The 24472-nt window shown below is 39.6% G+C and overlaps 1 protein-coding gene across 2 annotated transcripts in view; it reads right to left on the bottom strand.

Annotated features, from left to right (window-relative positions):
• Positions 1–24472, bottom strand: part of esr2b (estrogen receptor 2b) — a 44071-nt gene that overhangs the window by 17747 nt on the left and 1852 nt on the right. The window contains exons 1-5 of one of the 2 annotated variants that reach the window (XM_022191871.2): positions 14419–14530; positions 8632–9124; positions 7284–7483; positions 7088–7204; positions 4167–4514 (exon numbers count right to left, since the gene is read on the bottom strand). In XM_022191871.2, the coding sequence (XP_022047563.1) occupies positions 4167–4514; positions 7088–7204; positions 7284–7483; positions 8632–9044 (1078 nt within the window). In that variant the 5' untranslated portion in view covers positions 9045–9124; positions 14419–14530. Of the gene's footprint in view, positions 1–4166; positions 4515–7087; positions 7205–7283; positions 7484–8631; positions 9125–14418; positions 14531–24472 lie in introns of those variants that run through there. The other variant, XM_022191872.2, reaches the window with a different exon arrangement.

Raw genomic sequence — 24472 nt, 5'->3', positions numbered from 1 at the left:
TCGACTTGATTAAAATGCTCAAAATTTCGGTCACCTTTTTTTTTTTGTGGCCAGTGCAGATCACTTCATGTCATCCCAGCTTCTTACCTCGGTCCTCAGATGTGTCTAAGTTTTTTTAAAGCTTGGGGGCCGCCTTCTATCGGTACTAGCAGGTGCGTCGTTGTAGCCGTTAGCCTGGTTAGGTAGCTCGCTAGCCATCGCGTTAGCTTCGGTGAAACTTGAGAATATCATCGAATTTCCGCATTTCTTTTGCCCTCTCGTGGGGTACCTTACTTTACATATTCATAAAAGTGCATGTAGCCTCGAAACTCTGCGTCTTTGCGAAGTTAATTACAAGTTTGTCGGAACGAAGAGCAGGGCAGCAGCTTCCGGCCGCCATCTTTGCCGTCTGCATCACGTCACTCCGCAGATTGTAGTTTGTAATATAAACTTCGGTCAACCAGGAAGGTGTTTCTCGTGGCACATGAGCAACAAGATTCACAACAACCTACAGAACATTAAAGAACAGCTCTGATATGGAAATGCATTTTCTTCTGAATGCTTTTGCATCGGATTTATTTTAACAATTCTAATGTATTATTGATGAAAATGGTATCAGATTGGTACTCTATGTGAGCAGATACTGAATATTAAATGACTCAGATCAGGATTCTGTGATTCTCTCACAGGTAAACTACGAAGTCACATGACCCTAACCTGCTTCTGTTTATGCCCGAATGATCACAGCTAATGTTTCTGAACAACACATGGCAACAAATCCAACAGGACATGGACAACATCAAAGTGGATACAAGGCTTAGGAGACATTAAGATTGAAGAATATAAACAAAACAGTAATTTTACAAGACATAAAATCTGAATTTGTAGGTTAGTAGTATAGTAGTATCCCTTTGTGAAAAAAATACAATGTAAAGTGCAACTTCGTGCAAAGACGAGAGGCAACAAGTTCATTAACCATCTTGTATCCATCTATTTTGATAAATATTTAGTCATTTCAGATCTCTGTGCGAATTTTGTAGTGTTTTATCATTAATTTTAAGGAAGAAAAAAACTACACGCATGATGTATTTTCAGTTTTTTTCATGCACATGCACTTTGAGGCTTTTTGCTTCCATAACACATTAGAAAACATCCAGAATTGACATTAATTTTTTTTCACAACATTTCGTCTATTTCTATCTATTTCAATTCTAAAGCACATCTTCTAAGGCCAAGATCAGTTTATTCTTTGATTTTTAAAATCAGAAATTTCCACTTCAGCAGCACTTTCCAATTTTGTTCCTGTCCATAAATCTGAAAGATTACAAGTTTTTAAGGAAAATTTTGAGAATATTCACGTTTTCATTGCGTATGAATTTGACGATGAGGACAAAGTATAAACAATAGAACAAAAGTTGAAACTTTCACATTTTGTTGCCGTCTCTGTTTTGAAGAGGATGTATTTAACTCTATCACAGCTTAATTTATATATTTTATTCATATAATGTGGCAAAAATAAGTAGAGATATCCAAAAAACTTCCCATTCAGTTCAGAAGAAAGAAGAATTTTACATCTTTCTTCTCTAAATTCATGCAAATTACTAAATATACACCAAAATACTTTCTTTAAATCTATATTTGAGGACATGAAAGGCACATTTTCTCCTATTTAAGCTCGATTTATCCTGCCTTAAACTAAACGTACGAGAATCAAAACACCATCAATCTTCTCATATGGCTCCCTGTAAAGTAAATTAATTTTTTAATGCAGTTTATCGACCAACACTTAGACAAATAACCAACCTAAATGCTCTAAATCTCCACGTCATCCGATTCTGCAACAATGAGCTCATTTAGCAGCTTTATTTTAGTCCTTTCAGCCTCCTGCTCACCTGCTCTGCCTCCTTTCATACGGCAGACAATGAACTCTCATTTTCACCTCAGACTAAAGCAGAGAAGAAAACGTCTGGAAATCAGGAAAGATGTCCTTTTTTAAAGGGGGGGAAAAAAACTGGGAAGACGGTCTTTATTCGGGGAAAAAATAGTCTTTGTGATGCCTTCATGCTAACACCTCTGCCGAGAAGCTACCTGCTGAGCCGAACACAAAGAGGATGGAAAAGAAAGCAACGGAGGCAAAAGGACCAGACGGCAAAGGAGAGGGAGGAAGAGGGAAGCTGAATCTGATGGAAATACAGACAAAAAAATGAAAGAAAGACAGTAATGGCAGCTCATATATGCAAACAGAGCAGAGAAAACACAAATTAATGCTCAAACCTCTACAATTATGGAAATATCAGGAGCTGATTAGTCGAGACAAACAGCTGCAGATTCTCCATTTGAAATGATGCAGTAAAATTATGTACTTAAAAGAGCAGAAGGAATAATTTAAACATAAAAATGCAGAAAACAGAAAGGTTCAATGCGTTAATCCAAGGAGTGAAAACTCTATAACAACTTGCTCCTCTGTTCACTGTTTCTGAGCCATGCTGCATTTAGTTATCGATCCAGTAGGTTTTGTTTTCCTCTCAGTCTAAAATTGTCCAAAATTACGAGAAACTTGTCCAAAGTCACATACATTTGTCCAAACTGACTCAGAACTTGCCAAAACTATCTCAAGAATTGTCCAAAACTGTCTAAATGACTTTTAAAGTGTCCAAAATGACCAAAAGTTCCATTTTTAGGCCTGAGCCCCTGGTAGCCCAGGGCCTATTGTTTTTGCAACACAGACAACGACTAGCCGAGTGCGCAGCTCTCCAAATGAGCTGAAATTTAGCTGACACCATCTGCACAAGTAGACAAATAAAAGTTATCCAAATTGTAAAATTTCATTTCACGGTTTCCGCGTGGCAACGCCTCAAAGTTGATGTAAAATTTTGCGATTTTTTTGTGCGTGATAAATGGCTGCCATTCGTACATAGCGACTCCAATCCACACCAAATTTTAAACACTGATTGACCCTTCCTACCTGGACACATTGACAGTGAAATTTTGACAATCGGCGTTACAGTGCCCCCTACAGAATCAAAATAAGTAAAATAAAATAAAATCTGTATGGGGAGTAAAATTATTAGTTTGTCAGAAATGAATGAAATTTGGGTGACTATTCCTTGATGTGGTCCCGATCAAAAAACCATATTGTAACCATGTTGTAATTTTAACTGTGTTGCCATGGTGATGGCTGAATTTCCCAATGTTATTCTAATGGGCCCAAGTAAAAAAACTCCCATTATATCAAATTTACATGTTACCATGGAAACGTTCCAAATTTGGCACATACATTCTGACACACATGCAGGTCAAAAAAGTCAATGGTATCCATGCAGTATTTTTGACGTGTTGCCATGGCGATGGCCAACATGTTCCATATTATCCCAATGCAGATTTGACCAAACTGTGAGCTATGAATGCTAATTAAATAAACACTTATTAAACACACTCAGGCCTAAAGATTTTTGAGAGAAAGTTTAAAATTAGAAGGGGCAGGTCAGGTCGGCAGCCAGCGAGGGCCTTTTGACACCGCTTGCAGCTTTAATTTTTTTTTTTTACAATTTTCAAGTACTTTTTGGACACTTTTTTGCTGTTTTGTTAGGTACAAATAAGATTTTTCTCTCTTCTCTGTTCATCATCAGTAGAAAGATGTTTCTCCATGCTGAATGTATCTTCCAACACCTTTCTCCTCTGTTCACTCTTTGAGTCATGCTGAATTTATTTATTGATCCAGTAGCTTTGATTTTCCTCCGTCTCTCCAAAGTAAAAAAATTGCCCAAATTGACTCAAAATCGGTCCATAGTAACAAAAAATGTCAAAAATGAGAGAAAAACTGTTGAAAATTACTTGAAACTTGTTCAAAATGACACCTACATTGGTTCAAAATGAAAATATTTGAGTCCTAATGGACAATTTGAGTCATTTTAGACAACACCGAGTCTCTGCTCATCATCTGTAGAAAGAGGTTTCTCCATGCTGAATGTATCTTCCAACTACTTTCTCCTCTGTTCACTGTTTCTGAGTCATGCCACATTTGTCTGGTTTTGTCTTGTTTTCAGTCTCATTTTTGTGGTTTTGTGTCATTTTTTTTGTCATTTTGAGTCTTGTTTTCCATTGTGTCTCTGTTGTGTCTTTTTGAGGATATTTTGACCTTTTGCTATTTGCTCTTTTTGACATTTTAGAACCAGTTTGGGTCTTACCGGGGATCTTCTTGGCCCAGCTGATCATCAGAACCAGCTCCTTGTCGGCCAGGTTGGTGAGCGACATCATCATGCTGGCCTCGGTGAAGGGCTTCTTCGGGTCCTCCATGAGGTAGATCTCCGGCGGCTCGGCATCCATGATGCGGGAGATGAACTCCTCGGGGCTCATGGCCGGGCTGTGCTGGTGGGTCGCCCGGGGCAACGGGTACAGGGGCCCCAGGTGGAGGTGGCGCTGAGCCCGGGAGCCCAGACCGACCCGGACCAGACCCCGACCGGCAGCATCCCGAGGCTGCAGAGCTCCACGACGGTGACGAGCTCCTCGGTAGCTGCAGCGCTCACGTCTGACACCTGCAGGACGAAGACGGAAACAGACTCAGAACAGCTGGAACATGGGCTTTAATTCAGGGAAGAAGACAGGAAACAGTATTGGCTCATGAGCCTTTATGTGAGCTTTTAGAAATGCATGGTTTTAGTATTATACTCTTGTTTTTATAATCATTATTATTGCTTAACCCACTTTTTTTGGATCCTGACTCTGATGTTTCCTTGTTGCTTTCTCATTTTTCACTGTAATCTAAAGTCCTGCATCTCTATGGAAACAGCACAACCATGAAGAAGAAGAGAGAACTCAGAAATAACTTCTGTGCTGAATGCCTCATTTAGAATGACAGTAATCATAAATAAAGTTTAATTATCTCTTTTACAAGCCTGGAATCAACACACGCACCATTTTGTAACAGCCCTCAAGTGTTACCAACACGACAAAAAACTGAAGCTCTACATACTATGTACATTTAACTTTTTGTCATTTAGATTTTTATAGTCTCTACAGTTTTTGTTCCTCTCTGCTCTGCTCATAATCTACAGAAATGTTTCACCATGCTGAATGTATCTTGAAAAACTGACCCACAAGTTGTCAAAAAGTCCTTAAAACTAGTTAAAAATGACACATTTTCATGTCATTATAGACAATTTGAGTTATTTTATTAAAGATTAAGTGCAGTTTTGAATCTCTGTTCATCATCAGTAGAAAGATGTTTCTCCATGCTGAATGTGTCTCCAACAACTGTTCACTGTTTCTGAGCCGTGCTGCATCCGTCTTGTTTCATCTTGTTTGTGTAATTTTCAGTCACATTTTTGTGTCTCAGTTAACTCATTTTTTTGTCATTTCGTCTTGTTTTTTGTTGTTTTGTGTCTTTTTTTGTCATTTTTGTTGTTCTGCGTTATTTTTTTTGTCATTCTGTGTCTCATTTTTGTTGTTTTGTATCTTTTTTTGTGATTTTGTTTTTTTGTCATTTTGTGTTTCATTTTTGTTGTTTTGTATCTTTTTTTGTGATTTTGTTTTTTTGTCATTTTGTGTTTCATTTTTGTTGTTTTGTATCTTTTTTGTGATTTTGTGTTTTTTTGTCATTTTGAGTCTAATTTTTGTGATTTTGTGTCTTGTTTGTGTCACTTATGCTTCATAATCTTATCTAACCATCACATATTTGGCCTCATTCTACTGTTTTGGTTTCAACTTGTGTCTAATTAGTGTCTGAATGTTTTTTATTTGCATCTGATCACTTATAAAGCACTTTCAGCTTCACTTGATTTGTTCAAAATGAATAAAATTTGACTGATAGAAAGGGACACAGTGTTTATTTAATGCTTTCTAAACTGCATAAAGCATAACAGGATCAATTTTAGACATCACAATGAGAAGCTATGAGCCTAAATATGTTGGATTTGCACATCTGCAGCAGGTTTCTACCTCAGAGTGAGTCTTCAGCTGGAATTTAAAGCAGAGCAAAGTCAGTAATAATCACGGCGGTCCTCCAACACTCTACGGTAACAGAATAAGTGTTTACACGTGTCAGAGAGATCTCAAAGGGACTCAAATTATGCTTTCAACAAGTGGAGATTTTGCGGAAACTCAACCACAATTGGTGTTTTTTCAGGGCGGTTTGCCACCATCAGGACTCAGCCTGACAGACTTATTCTACATTTCTGTCAGCAGCCGCTTTAACCTCCTGGAGCAAACGATTTAGGTTTTTATTGTGCACAATCCAACGTTCAGTCTGGTTTCTTTGGAGGAACAAAGCTGATCATGGCATCAGAAATCCCACATAAGTTGCTGTTTTTAGGGTAATTTCACCACCTTCACCTTTAAAGCTCATTTCTTTCTCATTATTAGCTCCAGACATCTTTTTTTTCTTCAACTAAAAAAATAATAAAAATAAAAAATGCTGCCACTTGTATATTTTGATTTTTTCTATATTATATTAGATATGCATTTTATTCTTATTTCATTTTATTTATTTTTATTTAATTTTAGTTTAATTAAAGTTTAATTATATTTAATTTTTATATAATTTAATTACATTTTTTAATTGAATTTGATTAATTAATTCACTTTATGCCCCGATAATCTGTACTCTTTAAAAAAAAAGGTCACTCTTGTATATTCTGTTGATTTTTCCGAGATTACATTTTAGATATTTTTAATATTATTTCAATTTATTTAATTCAATTTTAATTTATTTTAATTCAATGTTCACATAATTTAGTTTAACTTTTTTAATTACATTTTATTTTAATTTAATGTTTACATAACTTAATTTAATGAAAGCTTTTAATGTTTTTTAATTTTCAATTAATCTTATTTTTAATTTTTATTTCATTTTACCTTCACTTTTTACCCAAATATTCCATGTTGTCATATTGTTTACCCCTTTACTGAATACTCATGCTGCTGTAACAATTTAATTTCAGTCTGGGGATTAATAAAATCATCCAGTTCTAAGTAAGGATGTGAATTTAGACGAAAAGGCCCTCTGTCAGTGTCTAAGAATTAACAGAGTCCCATTTCATGTGTGCTTTACCTCCAGTACCAAACATCACGTATAACATCTGGGTAATAACAAAAACAGAGGGACGCCTACCGCACTTCATCATTCCCACTTCGTAGCATTTGCGGAGGCGGCAGGCCTGGCAGCTTTTACGGCGGTTCTTGTCGATGGTGCACTGGTTGGTGGCCGGACAGATGTAGTCGTTGTGCCCTGAAGAGGGAAGAAGAAAAAGAGTTATTTTGGTTGAAGTGGAGGAAGAGGAGGAGACGCTGAGGAGACAGAAGCCCACCCTGGATGCTCCTCTTGAAGAACGCCTTGCAGCCCTCGCAGGACCAAACGCCGTAGTGGTATCCGGACGCGTAGTCGTGACAAACGGCGCACAAGTGCATGTCGGCTTTCCCCACCGTGGACGAACACGAGGACGACTTGACTCCGTCCAGCCCGTCCTCAGACTTCTTCCCCAGCAGCTTGTTACAGCCGATGATGGAGCTGCAGCGGGAAGCAGGAAGAGGAACAACTTGACATGAAGGGTTTCAGCTCGTCATCCAGCTGAGAACGTCTCAGAGGGAAGGAAACCGAACCAGCTCCACGTGTGGATTAATCACAGAAAATAACACGACGGCCGCTGTTTCTCACAAAGACACCAGGGTTCTTCAGCTTCCTTCTGTTGGGAACCTTATTATCATAAATGCTCAAAAAAATGTAATAAAAAAACTCTTTCTGAGATAATTTGCTTCAAATAATTGCCTGTCAATTTACACAGACTTATCTTGGAACGCATTGGACGTATCAAGCTAAAATTCCGCTAAATCCTTCATAAATATTTAGATTTTATGCTGTCAAACCTTCAGGCCAATCAGAAACAGTCAAACAGAAATTGCTCTGAGAAAATCTTGTTATTTAAGTGTTTTTATGATCCTGACAGCATCAATAAGCTTAAAAATTACTTAAAAGATGTTTGCTACTCCATTATGAGTGTAGATTATTCAGATATTACTGAGAAAAACTAACTGGCAGAATGTAATGCATTGACTAAAAAGTAGAAAAACAATAAGATAAAAGTTCATTGCTGAAATAAAAAAGTGAGATAAAAGAAGCTAAAATAGAGCAGTAGAAAGTCATGGTGGCAAATATACTGAAGTAATAATATTGCTAATCATAATGAAATTAAATATTGCACGTTTCATTTAAAGTATTTTGAAGGTTCATAGAGGTTTACTGTTGCCAGAATCAAATTCTAAGGTGTCAAAAATGTATGAGATAATGTTAATGTCATAAAAATTAGACAATCGAATTGGAAAATATTTTTTTTTAAAAATATGGCACCAGTGTCGGCCATCTTGAAAAATGGCTGCCAAGCTGAATATTTGCATGGTTAATGTTGATTATTTACTTAATGTAGATGCCAGATTTGATTCTTGTATGACCATTTGAACATTTGAAAACTGAATACTCAAGTTCAAAGATGTTTTTAAAAAATATCCAAAAATATGGCGCCAATGTCCACCATCTGGAAAAATGGCCGCCATTCTGAATTTGCCAAAGATGCCAAACTTGATGCACATATGACAGTTTGAGAGATGTTTCAGTGTTTTTGGCGTGTTGCTGCTGTATCATGTCGGTGTGGCTGGTCCTACCTGCTGTGGCCTTTGGGCTCCAGCCAGGGTGCATGGGTGCTGGGTTCGTTGTAGACCAGAGGCTGGGTGCAGTGCAGGGTCAGCTGGGGGACGTTGGGGTGAGCGTGGGAGGGCCAGAAGGCCGACGGGCTGAGGGGGGCGCAGAGCGAGGCCGGGCTGTCGCTGATGCTCGGCCGGGCGTAGCTCAGCATGGACGGGCTGTAGAAGGCCAGCGCTCCGTGGCCGAAGTCGTGGCCGCCGTCGGTGTACGGAGACGGGATGCAGACGGTGTGGCCGTCCACGCCCAGCGGAGGGCTGTACATGGCGGGCAGCAGCCCCGGGGAGCTGGGCCTCTCTGGGGCTTTGCTGGAGTCGACCTCCTGGAGCTGAAGCAGCGGTAACGGATCGGCGTCCAGCATGGGGGAGGAGGCCATATCAGGGGGGAAACACCGAGGACGATAAGATACGACGATGCAGCTGCTTCTTCTATTGCATGTTCTTCTGCAGACAGGTCCTGAAATACAAAAGAAGATAATATTAACAAGAAGCAACAAAGAGAATCACATCACTCCTCTTTACACGGACTCCCAGTGCAGTTTAGGACAGATTTTAGGATTTTATTCTTCACTTTTAAAGCCCTTCATGGCCTTTCTTCTAGTTGTAATTCAAATCTTTTACTATCTTCAGGCAAACGTATTTTGTCTTTTGTTCCAGGGTCACAAGAGCCTGGATCAGATGAATTATTTATCTCTTTTAAATCTCTTCCTAAGACGCTTTTATCCGAGAGCCTTACCTGATCGTATTTTAGTTTTAATTTTCTTTGAACTCCTACTTATTTTAATTATTCCTTCATCTCTTTAACTCTGTCAGTTTTATAAACTTTGCTGTAATTTTGATGTTCTTATAAATTCAGAAAATGACTTGTCTGTCATGTTTGATTCCCTGTGAGGCTCTCTGTAACATGGATTCTATAAATTAAGATTATTATTGTTAAGATAACGAAACAAAACTGCCTTTCAAACGACAAAACAAACATTACAAAGCTGGGGTGCAAATTTGAGCTATGAGCAGCTTCATCAATCAATAACTAACCATTAACACAAAATACACTCAGTGCTCATTATTTCATGTTCTCATAAAACTGCATTAAACACACGGAACAAGTTGCTCTAATGGTGAAAACAATTAGCTACTAATCCACAACGATGCTGTCTTTGAGCATCTTAGCTAGGCTATAAGACAAGAACTCTGATTAGTAGGCATTAAGCGTCACAGAAGCCTTCGTCATGGTGCTTCGTTGCTAGACAAACTACAATGCTTTGTGCTTGCCAGCATGAACTTCTTGTAGTCTGAGTGACACTTCCTCTGGTCCCCACAGTATTAAACAGTCAGAGGTTCCACCCGGTACTACACCTAAACTCAAGAACTTCACCAAAAACATCTTGAAACTTCCAGAGTGATTTGAAATTTGTCTAAAAATCCTGAAAATTTGTTTTGAATTTCTTAGAATTGTCCAAAATGAGAAAAACTTGTCCAATACATTGTTAAAATTTGCCAACACAACTTAAAATTTTGTCTAAAATGACTTAAAAATTGTCAAAAATACCTTGAAATTTGTCTAAGATGCATTGAAACTTGCTAGCTAAAACTCCTCTGGTCTCTAGTGGAACAATCAGGTACTACAGCAAAAAAAAAAAAAGCATTATGGGGTTAAACTAGCAACGGGCAACCATGACAAAGACTTCTGTGACATTTAATGCTCTCCATTTCATATTCCTTGCATATCCTTCAGCTTTTTCTATATCGGTTAATACATTTCTAACTGGTTCCGTTTCCATAGAGGTGCAGGACTTTAACTTGCAGTGAAAAATGAGCCCACAGTGAATAAAAAACACTCAAACTGCTTCATGTTCAGGGGGTTAAGAATGGCTCTAAAATGAGTGTTAGCTTAGCAACATACTGCTAGTTTCCTCAACAAACTTCACAGCACAGCCTGAGTGTATATACTGCTATTTTTTACTTAATCAAATTTAAAGAATACAGGATCTGTTTTTGAAGAGTTTTTTGCTGCCCCCAAAGCACAAAATTCAGTGACTGTAGAACTCTGTATTGGAAGGGAGGCTGCTGCTGTTGGCAAAACACATACTGAGATATTTCATGAACACATCGAGGCATTGAATTTATTTTCTTAAAAAGCACGCACCATGTCGTCATGTCTTAAAAAAAACAGACACAACAAGACCAGAGAGGGAGGCAGCTTCCGGTGATGGCGTTACTGCTATTCAAGGACAATGGAGAAACCACAGAGCAGCACGAGATACTGGGATGGTTTTCCTTTAAAAGACTATATCAGAGTTAGAACGAGATTCCGCTGCAGCTGCTGCACGTGCAGACGACAAGACGTAACCTTACCAGGAAATTTACAGCTGGAAACTAGAAAGAACACAACAGAGGCGTGACTGCAGATTTATCCTCAGTTTATGAGGATAAATTATTTATCTTGATTTAGCTGTTGACTCCTCAGTACCTGAAACTATCCACATAATAAACAGTAAAAGACATAAAATCAGTCATAAAACAAACCAAATGTGCCAATTCTAAGCTATACACTCATTAGCCTGAGGTCTTTTGCATGGCTGGATAATGTAAATTAACTTCATGTTTACAGGTTTAACCACTGAGGTGTGAAACGTTCCCACAGACGAAACTGTGTCGAAGGTAAAGAGAACATCTCGATCTATTATTGGCGTATATAAACAACAAAAGGTTCGTGCCAGAGTATAAAAACAGAGGCCCATCTGACCTCACGTCGGGTACAAAAGGCTGCATCCAAACGGTGCCGTCGGCTGGTTAATCAGTGATAGAAGCTGCAGCAGAAACAAACTGATGCTTTTTTAGGGTTTCCAGGGAGATTTTAGCTGAAGACGCATCAAAAACACTTTGTGGAATCCTGAGTGTTGACAAAACGCTGCACATTTATGTTCTGAACCAACAGAAATCCATATTTAAGAGACAATACTTGATGGAGAGTGGGTACAAACCACAATAATGGACAGCAAATGGTAAAATGGTGGCACAAGAAGAGGAAAAACCCTTAAAGGTGATCATCAATAAAATCACATGAGATCTCAAGTTCACCAATAAACTCCTCGTCATATTTAATGAAGTAAAACTGCAAAACTCCTGTTAAAGTTAATCAAGGCTGCATTTTATTCTGCAATGTCCATTGTCAATATGTTGTTTTTTTTTATTCACTGATTAATTGCTGGATTGTTTGTCTAAAATAACTAGCTCCATCAGCTCCACCAATATTTAGCTCCAGATTGAAGATTATGACTTCCGTTTCTAATTTCTGATACACAGAATCTGAAGTTTCTGCATCCACAAGTATACCAGTCTCTCTTTAAGGATTTATTTTACTGTGACGTGACCAGAAAAATCTAAAATTTAAAGAAAAAGTAGTGCCAAAAGTGCTTCCAAAAACAATAGAAAACACACAAACCAGAAAACCAAATTAACTGAAGCAGCTTCAGAACTTTCAAAGTTTAAAGCTGCTGTGAAATAATGGCAGCAGATCAATCAATAATCTGTTAATATCTGAGGTCGGGTCGAAGTGGCCTCGAGCGAAGCGACGTACAAACTCAGAATTCAGAGAAACTTCACAACGTTTTATCTAAACTGCATGTGAATCTGTAAAAGCAAGCTGCAAGTGTTGGTGTCCAACCAACGAGTCCACATCAACGTTCAGTCTAAATATCTAAAAAGTGGAACCTTCTCTTGTCCAAAATGACCCTGGAATTGTTCAGCTGGACTAATATCATCAACATGTCAAAACAGTAAAAGACTGGAACCTTGTCTTGCCATACTACCCACACATCAAAGCATACTGATGTTAGAGCCTCAGAAGTTGGTGACATGTCGACCAAAGACTGTATTTTCTTAGGAAATATATGGGGCCACAATATCACACTGGTTTGGAATTATTTCACTGTTTTTTTTCTACTGTAAAAAGTAAATAGTTCAAAGTTTGGCCTCTGCTGGATCCATTCAATCATTTGGATCAGCTGGAAACAACGTTATTTGTGTCCAAAGTAACTAGAAATGTTTCCAGAATGACCGAAAACTTCTTCAAACTGACTCAATGTTTGACAAAAAAAGGGTTAGAGTTAGTACTAACCCAGCTGAATTTAAGATTCCTAGAAATGCAGCTTTGATTGTGCCTGAATCTGGATGTTGTCACTGATAAACGACGCACCAGCCGGACAGCTGAGCTGACAAAAGTTAAACCTCCACATGTTATTAATCAGAGTATTAAACACAGATTTACAGATGCAGCTTCAGCATTTATCAGTTGTAAACTACTACCTATAGGTGCCAGTTTACCCGCCTTAAGGATGAAGTTGGAACTCTGAGTTTATTTAAGTTTTTAAGGTGTTGAATTTGGTGGCAAACTGGTGAGTTTAAGTTATCTGAAGGACTCATACTTCCCAGATTGAGCTTTGAAACATAGCTGATGCCTGATGTGATGAGCAGCTTTCACAATGCGCAAAAAAAAATCTGGGAAACAAGATAAACAGCCGGAGACCGACGCCGTTTTACTGGGGCAGCATCACTGCATCCGGGGCTCAACTGGGCCTAAAACAAAATAAACTAATCTGACCATTTCCCACACTTTTTTGGAAAGTTATTCTGCCCCCTAGTGGTGCAAAAGATACCTAAAATTGTTGGGTTTGAGGTATTTTGAAGCAGTAACAAAACCTTCAAATAAAAAGGGCAAAAGCCTCGAAAAAATTAAGGTTACTGAGCATTTTAGCACAAAAAAAGCACCACATTTTCCACCAACACAACAAAACTTCCCAAAACCCCATTTGTTTTCTGCTCATAAGGTTTAGTTTGTCCATTGTTGGACTTGCTTTGAGCATCTGGAAGAGGATGTTGGTGTAAATTGCTGAATAAAAACTTTATTGTGTCCGTGAAAATCGGTTTAAACGACGAGTCGGAAAGGAGGATTGAGGAACTCAAACTCCTGCAGAACACAAAGACGCATGACATTATACACCTGAAGATTCTCTCAGATTTGGTCATTAAGCACCACAGAAGTCTTTGTCATGGTGCCCGTTGCTAGCTAAACCCCCACAATGCCATTGCAAGACCTTGTTGCCGAGTTATGCTGCCCCCTAGTGGTGCAAAGTCAAATCCGCGGCTTTAAGTTGGTTTGAAGCTCGATTACTGGATGGCAAGAAAACTTTCAAACAGGGTTCAAGCCGATAAAAATTTACGGTTAGTGAGCATTCTAGCACAATAAAGTATCAGAATTTCCACTTTCAACAAAAACCTAACAACATGTTCCAAGAAGCACTAAAACCAGATTTGGCTTCCTGTCGCAACGTTCAGCTTGTTCCGCTGTTGGATTTGTTTTGAGCATCTGGAAAAGGTTGTTGGCGTAAAATCCCTGGATAAAAATGTTATTCTGTCCGTAAAGATCAAACTGGGTGAGCTAAAACACGAGCTGATCAAGGTTTAAACAACGAGCCGGAGGGAGGATTCAGGAAATTAAACCTCTGCAGACGGTAAACACAAAGATGCATGATAATAGGAGTAATTATAGTAAAACTAACCGCCTACATCCTGACATTTTACGCCTGAAGATTCTCTCAGATTTGCCAGAATTCAACACTCAGAACCTCGATTTACTTAATTAATCGTGCCTTTTCGAACGCCTGGATTTAAACATTGTTTCAACAGAAGATCAATGACGCACCGGAGAACTTTATGAGGATTTAAAATGCGTTGAAAAGGTCGACTTACTTGTGGAGGTTGAGTGGATTCTAACCAGTCACTGTTTAGTTGGAGAGTCTGTGCTGAAGACTGAGCTTTGGACTGACTGGTGTTGATGGCAGCTGTCCATGGCAAACCACCAGACAGCAGCAGGTGAAAGGACACGTTTTTAATGCGACGCCTCCTTTAATTTGTGATGCTCACGTCGCCAACAATCTGGTCTTTAAACCGACACGCCTAAAGGAGCGCTGATGGGGATCAGTTATTAACTATCAAAACTAGTAAAATTAGGGCTCCGGTCCAAAAAAAGGGGAAAAATAAGAAAATCTTAGCGGAGTTGAAGCAAATCCACTCTAATACATTCTCATTTTAAGAAGAATTTCATTCAGTTGTGCCGCCATTTTAAGAATGATCTTCATGAATACATCAAAATCCATAAAAAAAAAAAACTTCAGGTAGCAAGTTACAAGAAAAATAAATAAAATTATAAAAAAATGATAAATTAGTTATGTTCTAAAACTGCAAAAACCATGAAAAGAGCATTTTTAATTGATTTAAATTCAGTAAAACTGTAATTTTATATCGTGGATATTTGAAATCTAACAAAACAGGGAAAATATGACAATAGTTATGTTATTTTGCAGATTTACAAATTATATACATGATTCCTCTTAGATGACTGCAATTGTCTGGACAATATTAATTTTATTCTGATTTTAAGACGGTAAAAAAACATACACACAAAAGATTACACAAAAAATGCTGAAATACTAAAATATTTTAAAAGTGTAAAATCCATAATAATAACAGCAAATATCTGTAAATGTCGATGTTCTGATTTAATCTCAGCAAAATTGCAATTTTATATCATACTGTATGTCACGTTGTAAAAGAACAAATACCTTTTTGAAAAAAAACAACACATTTTTGATGTGGATAAATTAATATATAATTATAAAATATCAAATCATGATGTGAAACATGGTGGTGGCGGCATCATGATGTGAAACATGGTGGTGGCAGCATCATGATGTGAAACATGGTGGTGGCAGCATCATGATGTGAAGCACGGTGGTGGCAGCATCATGATGTGAAGCACGGTGGTGGCAGCATCATGATGTGAAGCACGGTGGAGGCAGCATCATGATGTGAAGCACGATGGAGGCAGCATCATGATGTGAAGCACGGTGGTGGCAGCATCATGATGTGAAGCACGATGGAGGCGGCATCATGATGTGAAGCACGGTGGTGGCGGCATCATGATGTGAAGCACGGTGGTGGCGGCATCATGATGTGAAGCACGGTGGTGGCGGCATCATGATGTGAAGCACGGTGGAGGCAGCATCATGATGTGAAGCACGATGGAGGCAGCATCATGATGTGAAGCACGGTGGTGGCAGCATCATGATGTGAAGCACGGTGGAGGCAGCATCATGATGTGAAGCACGATGGAGGCGGCATCATGATGTGAAGCACGGTGGTGGAAGCATCATGATGTGAAGCATGGTGGAGGCAGCATCATGATGTGAAGCACGGTGGTGGCAGCATCATGATGTGAAGCACGGTGGTGGAGGCATCATGATGTGAAGCACGGTGGTGGCAGCATCATGATGTGAAGCACGGTGGTGGCGGCATCATGATGTGAAGCACGGTGGTGGAAGCATCATGATGTGAAGCACGGTGGAGGCAGCATCATGATGTGAAGCACGGTGGTGGCAGCATCATGATGTGAAGCACGGTGGTGGAAGCATCATGATGTGAAGCACGGTGGTGGAAGCATCATGATGTGAAGCACGATGGAGGCAGCATCATGATGTGAAGCACGGTGGTGGCAGCATCATGATGTGAAGCATGGTGGAGGCAGCATCATGATGTGAAGCACGGTGGTGGAAGCATCATGATGTGAAGCATGGTGGAGGCAGCATCATGATGTGAAGCACGGTGGTGGAAGCATCATGATGTGAAGCATGGTGGAGGCAGCATCATGATGTGAAGCACGGTGGTGGCAGCATCATGATGTGAAGCACGGTGGTGGAAGCATCATGATGTGAAGCATGGTGGTGGAAGCATCATGATGTGAAGCACGATGGAGGCAGCATCATGATGTGAAGCACGTTGGTGGCAGGATCATGATGTTCCTCAGCAGGTCCTGGAAGGCTTGTAAAGGTAGAGGGTAAATGAATGCAGCAAAGTCTAGAGAAATCCTGGAGGACAACCTGATGTAGTCTGAAGAGAACTGAGACTTGGAGAAAACCAGTTTTCCATCCAGATGATGAGTCGAAGCAAACAGACAAAGATCGTCAGAAATGGTTTGAAGAGAACAGGATGGAAGTTCTGGAGTCCAACCTCAATACAACTGAGAATTAGAGAAAGTTCTGTTCCCTCATGATCCCTGTGGAACCTGACAGAGTTTGATCAGTTTAATAAAGTAGAATGAGGTAAAACTTCAGCATCCAGATGTTCAGACCAACAGATCAAAGATGGAACTGAAGCTAAAGGTTCACCTACTAAATATTTGTGCAGTTACTAGTTTTTGTTTTTTTAATGTTTGACATGTAAGTGACAGTTTTCACTTTGACATGAAAGAATTCTGTTTTTCACAATTGTTTCTAAAAACTGCTCTTTTAGATTGTTTCACAATCCTGGAGATATGGAGGAAAAAAACGCCAGCTCACAGCAGGTCAAAGGTTTCTGACTGAGGACACGCTGCAAAAAATATCTAGAAAACCAGACCATGTTGTACGGCTTATGAGGTTCTAATTTCAAGGTAAAACCTGCCAGAAATGTGTTGGCTTCAATAAAAGAACCAGATTATTGGTAATACTGTTAAAATCTCTCCTTAAAGGATACTTTGAGTGACGTTTTCATTAAGCGTTTTAAACTTTTTGCAGCGTGGAAATGTCACTAATGGCACAACCAGCTGCCAGGACTGAGGGAACTCATGAGATTAAATAGTGTCTAAATGTTGTTTTAGCTCGGCAGCATCCTTCCAACTGCAACTGTAGAACTAGCATAAATCAAACATCAGCTTCAGAAGTATTGGGTTAATCAATAAAAGGATAACTTGGTACTACTGTAAACACACTTCACCTCAGATAACCCTGATTTTTAGATTCATTTCATGAACAAATGCAACTCAGACAATGTTTAATTTGGATGAAGTATCACAATATAAAGCTTAGATTTGGTTAGTTTTCCTCACAGAACTGCTCTTCACACACAAGTTGAAACTGAAATTCTTTCTGTTTTCACAGTTTCCTGTTCTGATAAATGCTGGGATTTTGGCGATTGGTGGGTTTTGGCGTTTGAAGGGTTGTCGAATAATTTATCACCTCTAAATCCTGCATGAAAGTCAGTTTTTCTATGCTAATCTTTAAGTGAATGAGTGCCATCGCTGAAACCTGAAATTTATAATCTTTGACGAAACTGACTGATATTTTTCCAGTGCTGCTCTCCATCTGACCTGTTCTGGACAAGAAAGAAAAACATTAACAAAAAAATACAAGTTGCATAACTTCATCAATTATTTGGAGAAGGAGAAGAAATTAGTGCACGAATCTCGACATTCGGTCCAAGAAAATGTTGAAATAAAACTGGCGCTGCGTGGTGTTTCATGAATGAACAACCCACACGGGAGCTGGAACACCACTCAGAAAAACAAACGCCGTCCAACACCCCGCTCACAATGGAAGCATTAGATATATTTCCCCTCACAATAAAGGGAACTCTCTGTTTCTGGACACATACGAAGCTCAGTTTTGCCACCTTTGGACGACAGTAGATGAGGTCAGGAACAAAAACATCTGTCGGAGCAGCACTTAAATAAAAATCAGCACTTTCAATCTGTGAAATGTTCCGGAGAGCCGCCGTTCTACAAAGCAGCAACAAGGAATATCACGAAGCCCAACGGTGGATGAAACTACGATGCGTTCCTGCGCACAGTGTATTAAAAACATGTTTATTTGTGGTGGATAAAGCGGCGTCTGCCCTCCTCCCGTTGGAACAAGGCTCCCAGCCAGCAGCACATACCGAAGCACAAAGACCCCCAGCGAAACCATTAGTCGGCCTCGAGTCCTTCATTCTCCGGGCCTCACAAAGAAACAAGGAGCCGCTGGAGGAGGGAGGCGGTGGTGGATTGAAGAGGTCGGCAGATTACATGGGAGCTGGACGGAGCAGCGAAAGGCGTCGGCAGGATGGACGGGCTGATTACAGAGTCAGGACGGAGAGTAATTTTACCTGTCAGCTGTCACTGCTGCCGCTCCGTCAAAAACTACTGCAGCACCAAAAAAAACCCCAAAAACATCCATTCAAAGCTATTTCATCTCCTTTTGGAGCCTTTAATGTTTCAGAGAACGTGATATAAGAGTGATAAATTCCTGACATGAAACAACTGATAGCATCAGGTGTTGAATTTCTATGTTTGAGGATGTTCAGAGTAGTCAAATGTACTGAAAATGTGGTTCTACTTGAAAAAGACCTGGATTCTTTAGGATAAATACTGTTTGGTACCAGATTCACATGACAAAGCAAGAAAGAGACTAGTGAGTGAGACCACCAAGACACCTATGACTTCTCTGAAGGAATTACTAGAAAGAGACTAGTTTAAGACAAGTTTCTCCCAAGGAAGGTTAATATAGACACCTTGACCTTAGTGATCGAGGCCACCAAGACTCCTATGATTCCTCTGAAGGAGTTCCAGCTTCAGCAGCTGAGATGTTAGAGACTGTTCATCCAACAACTGTTGACTGTTCTTTACCAGTCAAAGCTTTAGGGAGACAAAGAGAAAGACTCTGATGGGAAAAGTTCAAATTAAATCTGGACTAGAGTTCACCAGAAGACATGTGGAGACTCTGAAGACACCTGAAGAAGGTTTTTTGTTCTGAGGAGACCAGGATGGAGCTTTTTAGCCGTCATACATCGTGTTTGGCCAACACTGTCACAAACACACCATCTCCACTGTGAACCACGGTGGTGGCAGCATCATGATGACTATTATCACAAAAGTCTTTAGTTTTTGCAGCAACTTTCACCAATTTCTGCACACATGGCTACCAAAAAAACATGCTAATGATGTCCAAAACCCAAAAATACTCAGTTTATTGGGACATAAATAGAAAGAATCAGTAAATTGACATCACAAAAGTCTTCAGAAATATCCAATCACACTGCTTTTAGTAATAAAAAAAACCTCCCAAAAACATGCTAATAATCTCCAAAACCCAAAAATGTTCAGTTTGCTACCACATAAATAGAAAGAAAAGACAAATTCTGCACATTTTATGATGTTTTTCATCTAAAAATTTACTCAAACTGACCAAATTTGACACAAATTGAATAAATCACTGCAGCTTTGAATGTCAGTTTAGCTTCTTTAGCCGCAGTCTGAAGCCTCCCTGGTTTTCCTGGTTTTTGCCCCTATGAACTTAAACCAACTCAACAAACAGAACATCAACACAAACCAAAGTTTACACCAGAAACATCTGAATTAAATCTGCGGTTGTGTCCTCGGATGCTCTTCACAGCGGCAGCGGCACTAAATGTACAATTAGAACCAAAGCAAACAACATCAACACAAACCTCGGCTGTCCTCCGATGACCCAAAACCCTTTTAAACATCCAGAAAGAAAGAGTTCATCCGCAGGCGACCGTTTGTTATCGATGGAGATACAATCAAACCGAGACACGGTGACTGATAAGACTCTCATTATAAAGAAAACACAGTTAAAGCATCTCAGCAGAACACCTCGTTAAAGCTTCAAGATGCAAACAGCCTGAACTTCTTTAACCATCTTCTTCTTCTTCTTCAGCCATTAAACAACATTTTATTCCACATTATTGTCCTGAAATGAAAAGAAAGCATCAAAACAGAGACCTGCTCATCATTAAATTTTACATTTTAACCGTTTCCTGTTGATTTTACACGTCTAAATTAATGCTTTTCCCACGTTAAACGTCTCCTGTTTTGGTTTTTGTGCTGAAAAAACATGAAATGCACATGTATACATCAAAAAAAAGAGGCTAAAACGTAAACAAGCTCCTTAATTATGACCCATTAATTCAATTATTTCTGCATAACATCATAAAACACATAATGCCAATTCATTATTTCCTGCACTTCGAGACAGTGCTCAGTTTCTATTTATTTCAACCAGCTCCAGAAACCGGGCAGGTTTAATTAATTTTAGTCAAAGTTTTGCTTCCCTGCAGCTTCAAATGACAAAGATGTATCGAGAAACAATGGAAAAGGCATTAAATCACGGGTCCTTCTGGTGCTACGAGGTTTTCCGTCCCATCCGATGTTTATTCGTACAAAACCTCAGATGGCTGAATGATAAACCGCTGACTGAACCTGGAGATAATCAGCATTGAGGGCTGTAAAAATCAGCGTGGCACAAACCTCATGTCAGTTTGACCAGTGGGTCAAAATTCAACCGGATAGATTCAACCGGCCCCAAAACCAAGCAGCAGATGGCACCAAGCTCTTCAAAATAATCAACATCTGACACAAAAAAGCCATAAAGGTTCTTCAGATGTCGCTTGTGTCTTCAGAAGAAACCTGCAGCCTTAACATGAGGATTTAGATTCTCTTTTAACAGCTTTACTACTAGCATCACAGGGAATCCATTGATAAGTGGTTAAAGTTTAACAAAGCATCGTCAAACTGACACTAAGCTCTTCAAAATAATCAACATCTGCCACTGAAAAAGCCAAAAAGTTTCTTTAGATACATAGACAAACTTTATTCATCAACTTGGGGAAATTCAAAGTATCCAGGAGCTCACATATGATCAAATTAAGAAAAATGACAAAACTAATATTAATGTGCAAAAGAATCTACTAATTATGCTGCTAGCAGAAATAAGGTGCAAAGTTGTGCTGTTATTTGCAACAGTTACAGGTAAATATGAAGTTTAAGTACTGTGTGTATAAATAAATAAAAACAAATTCAATAGGACAGATGTTTGGGTTACTGGTGGACTCAGGATTATTGGATTTTATTACATATTTTACTACAAACTTCACTACAAACTGTAATTTTGCACATTTACAGGTGAATAATTTGCACATTTCTGCACATTAAGTAATTTTATTGCTTTCTATTATTTAAAATTCTGTTGGCTTGCAAAACATGCCCTTTTCCACTACAAAAAAAAAAAAAATGCTGAAAAATGTTCTATTTGTCAGTGTGTAATATTCTGCAAACCTAATCGGCGATAAACTGATTCTGACAAAAGTCGACCGCGAGTTTAAAATACAGTTAAGTTGCTGTGATTAGTCAACAAAGTCTGAAAACGCATAAATATCCTAAACTGACGCATTTTTTCTCAAAACTCTTAGCTAATTTTGCCAAACGTTCTTCTTCAGCATCACTAAGAAACTGCTACGATGTGACATCACTGGTTTGTGGCTCCATTCATTGGTTGGTTACAGACTGAGAAATGAAAACCAATTAAAAGTAAAAAGCTTACTTATTTTATCTTCAATTGTCACAAAACTGAAAGGTGATTTGTAAATTGTGCAAAGTTCCTTCCTTCACCGTTCTTCTATCCTGTTCTTCCTCCACTGTTCTTAATTTACTGTTCTTCCTTCCTGGGGCCTCATTTATAAAGCTTGCTTACGCACAAAACAGGACTAGAAAGTGGAGTACGCCACTTTTTACGCAAAGGTTGTGATTTATAAAAACAAACTTGGCGTGAGAATGTGTGCCAACCTTGATTCTTGATGCTTGCTTACACACAAAACAGGGCTAGAAAGTGGCGTAAATCACAACCTTTGCGTAGAAAGTGGCGTACGTAACTTTCTAGTCCTGTTTTGTGCGTACGCAAGCTTTATAAATGAGGCCCCAGGAAGGAAGAACAGTACATTGTGTACATTGTGATTTCTAAAACAAACTTGGCGTGAGAATGTGCGCACCGGTGCGCCAACTTTGATGCTTGCTTAAGAACATTTTGGAGACAGAGGGAACGGCAGTGCTGGAGGGTGAAGTGGTGAATTGAAACCAGATTGATCTCAAACCTTTATTGTTATCACATATTAGACTTGTAGAGTCGGATAATCATAAACCCTCGTTGTTGTAGATGTTCATATTGTGCACCATTCGGCCGACGACTGTATTTGCAGAACTATGTTCATATATCAAACTTCCATCTTCAAATGATACAGAGCGGTGAGCGGCACTGATTGATTGCTAATTTGGAAAAGGCATGTGACAATCAGTCCAATCGCTGATCAAGCGGATAAATAGCGGGTGACAGCCGTGCGTAATGTGGCACAATGGATGTGCTGGCATTGTTGGAAGATCACGTTAAGAATGGAGAAAGATTTTAGGGTCACGGGGATTTCCTGGACGATGACTGGCTAATAAGCCGATTCAGATTCCCTAGAGCAGTACTCTTGGATCTATGTGCTGAACTGGGCCGTCTTAGACAGACCCACCCGCCCAAAACCACACCATCCCGGTACAGACACAGGAGCTGACGACTCGGGGGTTTCCGGCTCCTTCCAGCGTTAAGTGGCCGACAGTGCTGACGCACAGCAGTGAACAGACTGCAGGGGGCGCTGTGTAAAATGCCGTGGATCAGCAGCTTATTTATATTCAGATACATTCATGAGTTACTTTGCATTGACCATTCATGGTAAAATGTGGGTGTGTTGTGGGGGGGGATGTGAGGTGGATCCACCTGTGCAATCTTCCAGCTGGTGTGTGATTATAAAGAAATTGCATGCAGCTGTGCTTACACACAGTTTTATAAATCAGGGGTGAAGGGCATACGCCCATTTCGGATTTTCGGCGTAGGCAAATTTTAGTATGGATCCTACGCAATGTTTTATAAATGAGGCCCCTGGTCTTCTTTGCTTTTCTTCCTCCGCTCTTCTTCCTTCCTGTTCTTCCTCCACTTTTCCTCCTTCCTGTTCTTCCTCCCTGTTCTCCAACTAGAAACCATCCTCTTTCTATTTCAGTTCCGCTTTCCTCTCCATCTCAATGGGCGCCCATGTGATCGGACCGAGCGCCGTGACCTTGGCGGGGTTTGAATGCTTTGGGAAGCGAGCGGAAGAGGACGTGCTCTTATTTGTGGCGGCGGCAGGACTTCCCTCCGTTCCTCCCCTCCACATACCTCCGACTCCCCCGCCGAGGAGTCGACGGCCAGCGGAGAAGGAATCCGGTATTTGGAAATCAGACCTACAGCGTCTCAAGGCTGCTGAATCACATCCTCAGCGAGCAGCGATAAACCAATCAGCAGCGCCGGGCAAAGATTAAAAATACACGGCAAAACACCTTTAAAACGGAAATCGTATGAACCTCCAGCAGCAGCTAATCTGATCTGAACGCACAGATTTACACCTGATGCTGGACTTTTTCTCATCTTTGACGCACATCAGCTGCAGAGAAATATCAAAATCTGTGAAGAAGCAGCAAAACAGTTGATAGAATTGACCTTTAATTGCAAACTAAACACCAGAAAAGATGGAAATAAGACGTAGTTTGTTGCATGAGATTAATTCAGTGCCACTTATCCTCTCCACAGACTTCCATAGCTTCATTTTAATGCTAAATATCGACTCGTTTTGACATGTTTCCTTTTCATTCATGCTCCTTTTTGGGGTTTTATCACATTATTTTTGCCAGCTGCAGAGAAACATGAACATATTTGAAATCATTGATAAAACTGACCATTAATTGTCAAATAAACACGAGAAAAGATGGAAATAAGATGTACCATATTGGATATCCTCTCTACAGACTTCCATAACTTCATTCTAATGCGAAATAACCAGTTTTTTCCATTTATTCAAGCTCTTTCTTGGGGTTTGAAGCACTTTTTTTGGCCATTTTCGCCATCTGCAGAGCAACATGAAATTCTTTGACGAAGCAGCAAAACCTTTGATGGAACTGACCTTTAACTGCAAACGAAACACGAGAAAAGACGGAAAGACGACGTAGTTCATTGGCTATCCTCTCTACACACTTCCATAAATTCATTCTAATGCAAAATGTTGACGAGTTGTCAGACATTTCCATTTATTTGAGCTCTTTTTAGGGTTTATAGCACTTTTTTGGCTTTTTTCTTTACTAAACATGAGA

This window comes from Acanthochromis polyacanthus, chromosome 1 (assembly GCF_021347895.1).
Source record: "Acanthochromis polyacanthus isolate Apoly-LR-REF ecotype Palm Island chromosome 1, KAUST_Apoly_ChrSc, whole genome shotgun sequence".
Taxonomy (NCBI): domain Eukaryota; kingdom Metazoa; phylum Chordata; class Actinopteri; family Pomacentridae; genus Acanthochromis; species Acanthochromis polyacanthus.
The sequence above is the reverse complement of the archived record's forward strand: the minus strand, read 5'-3'. Positions and strand labels throughout refer to the sequence as shown.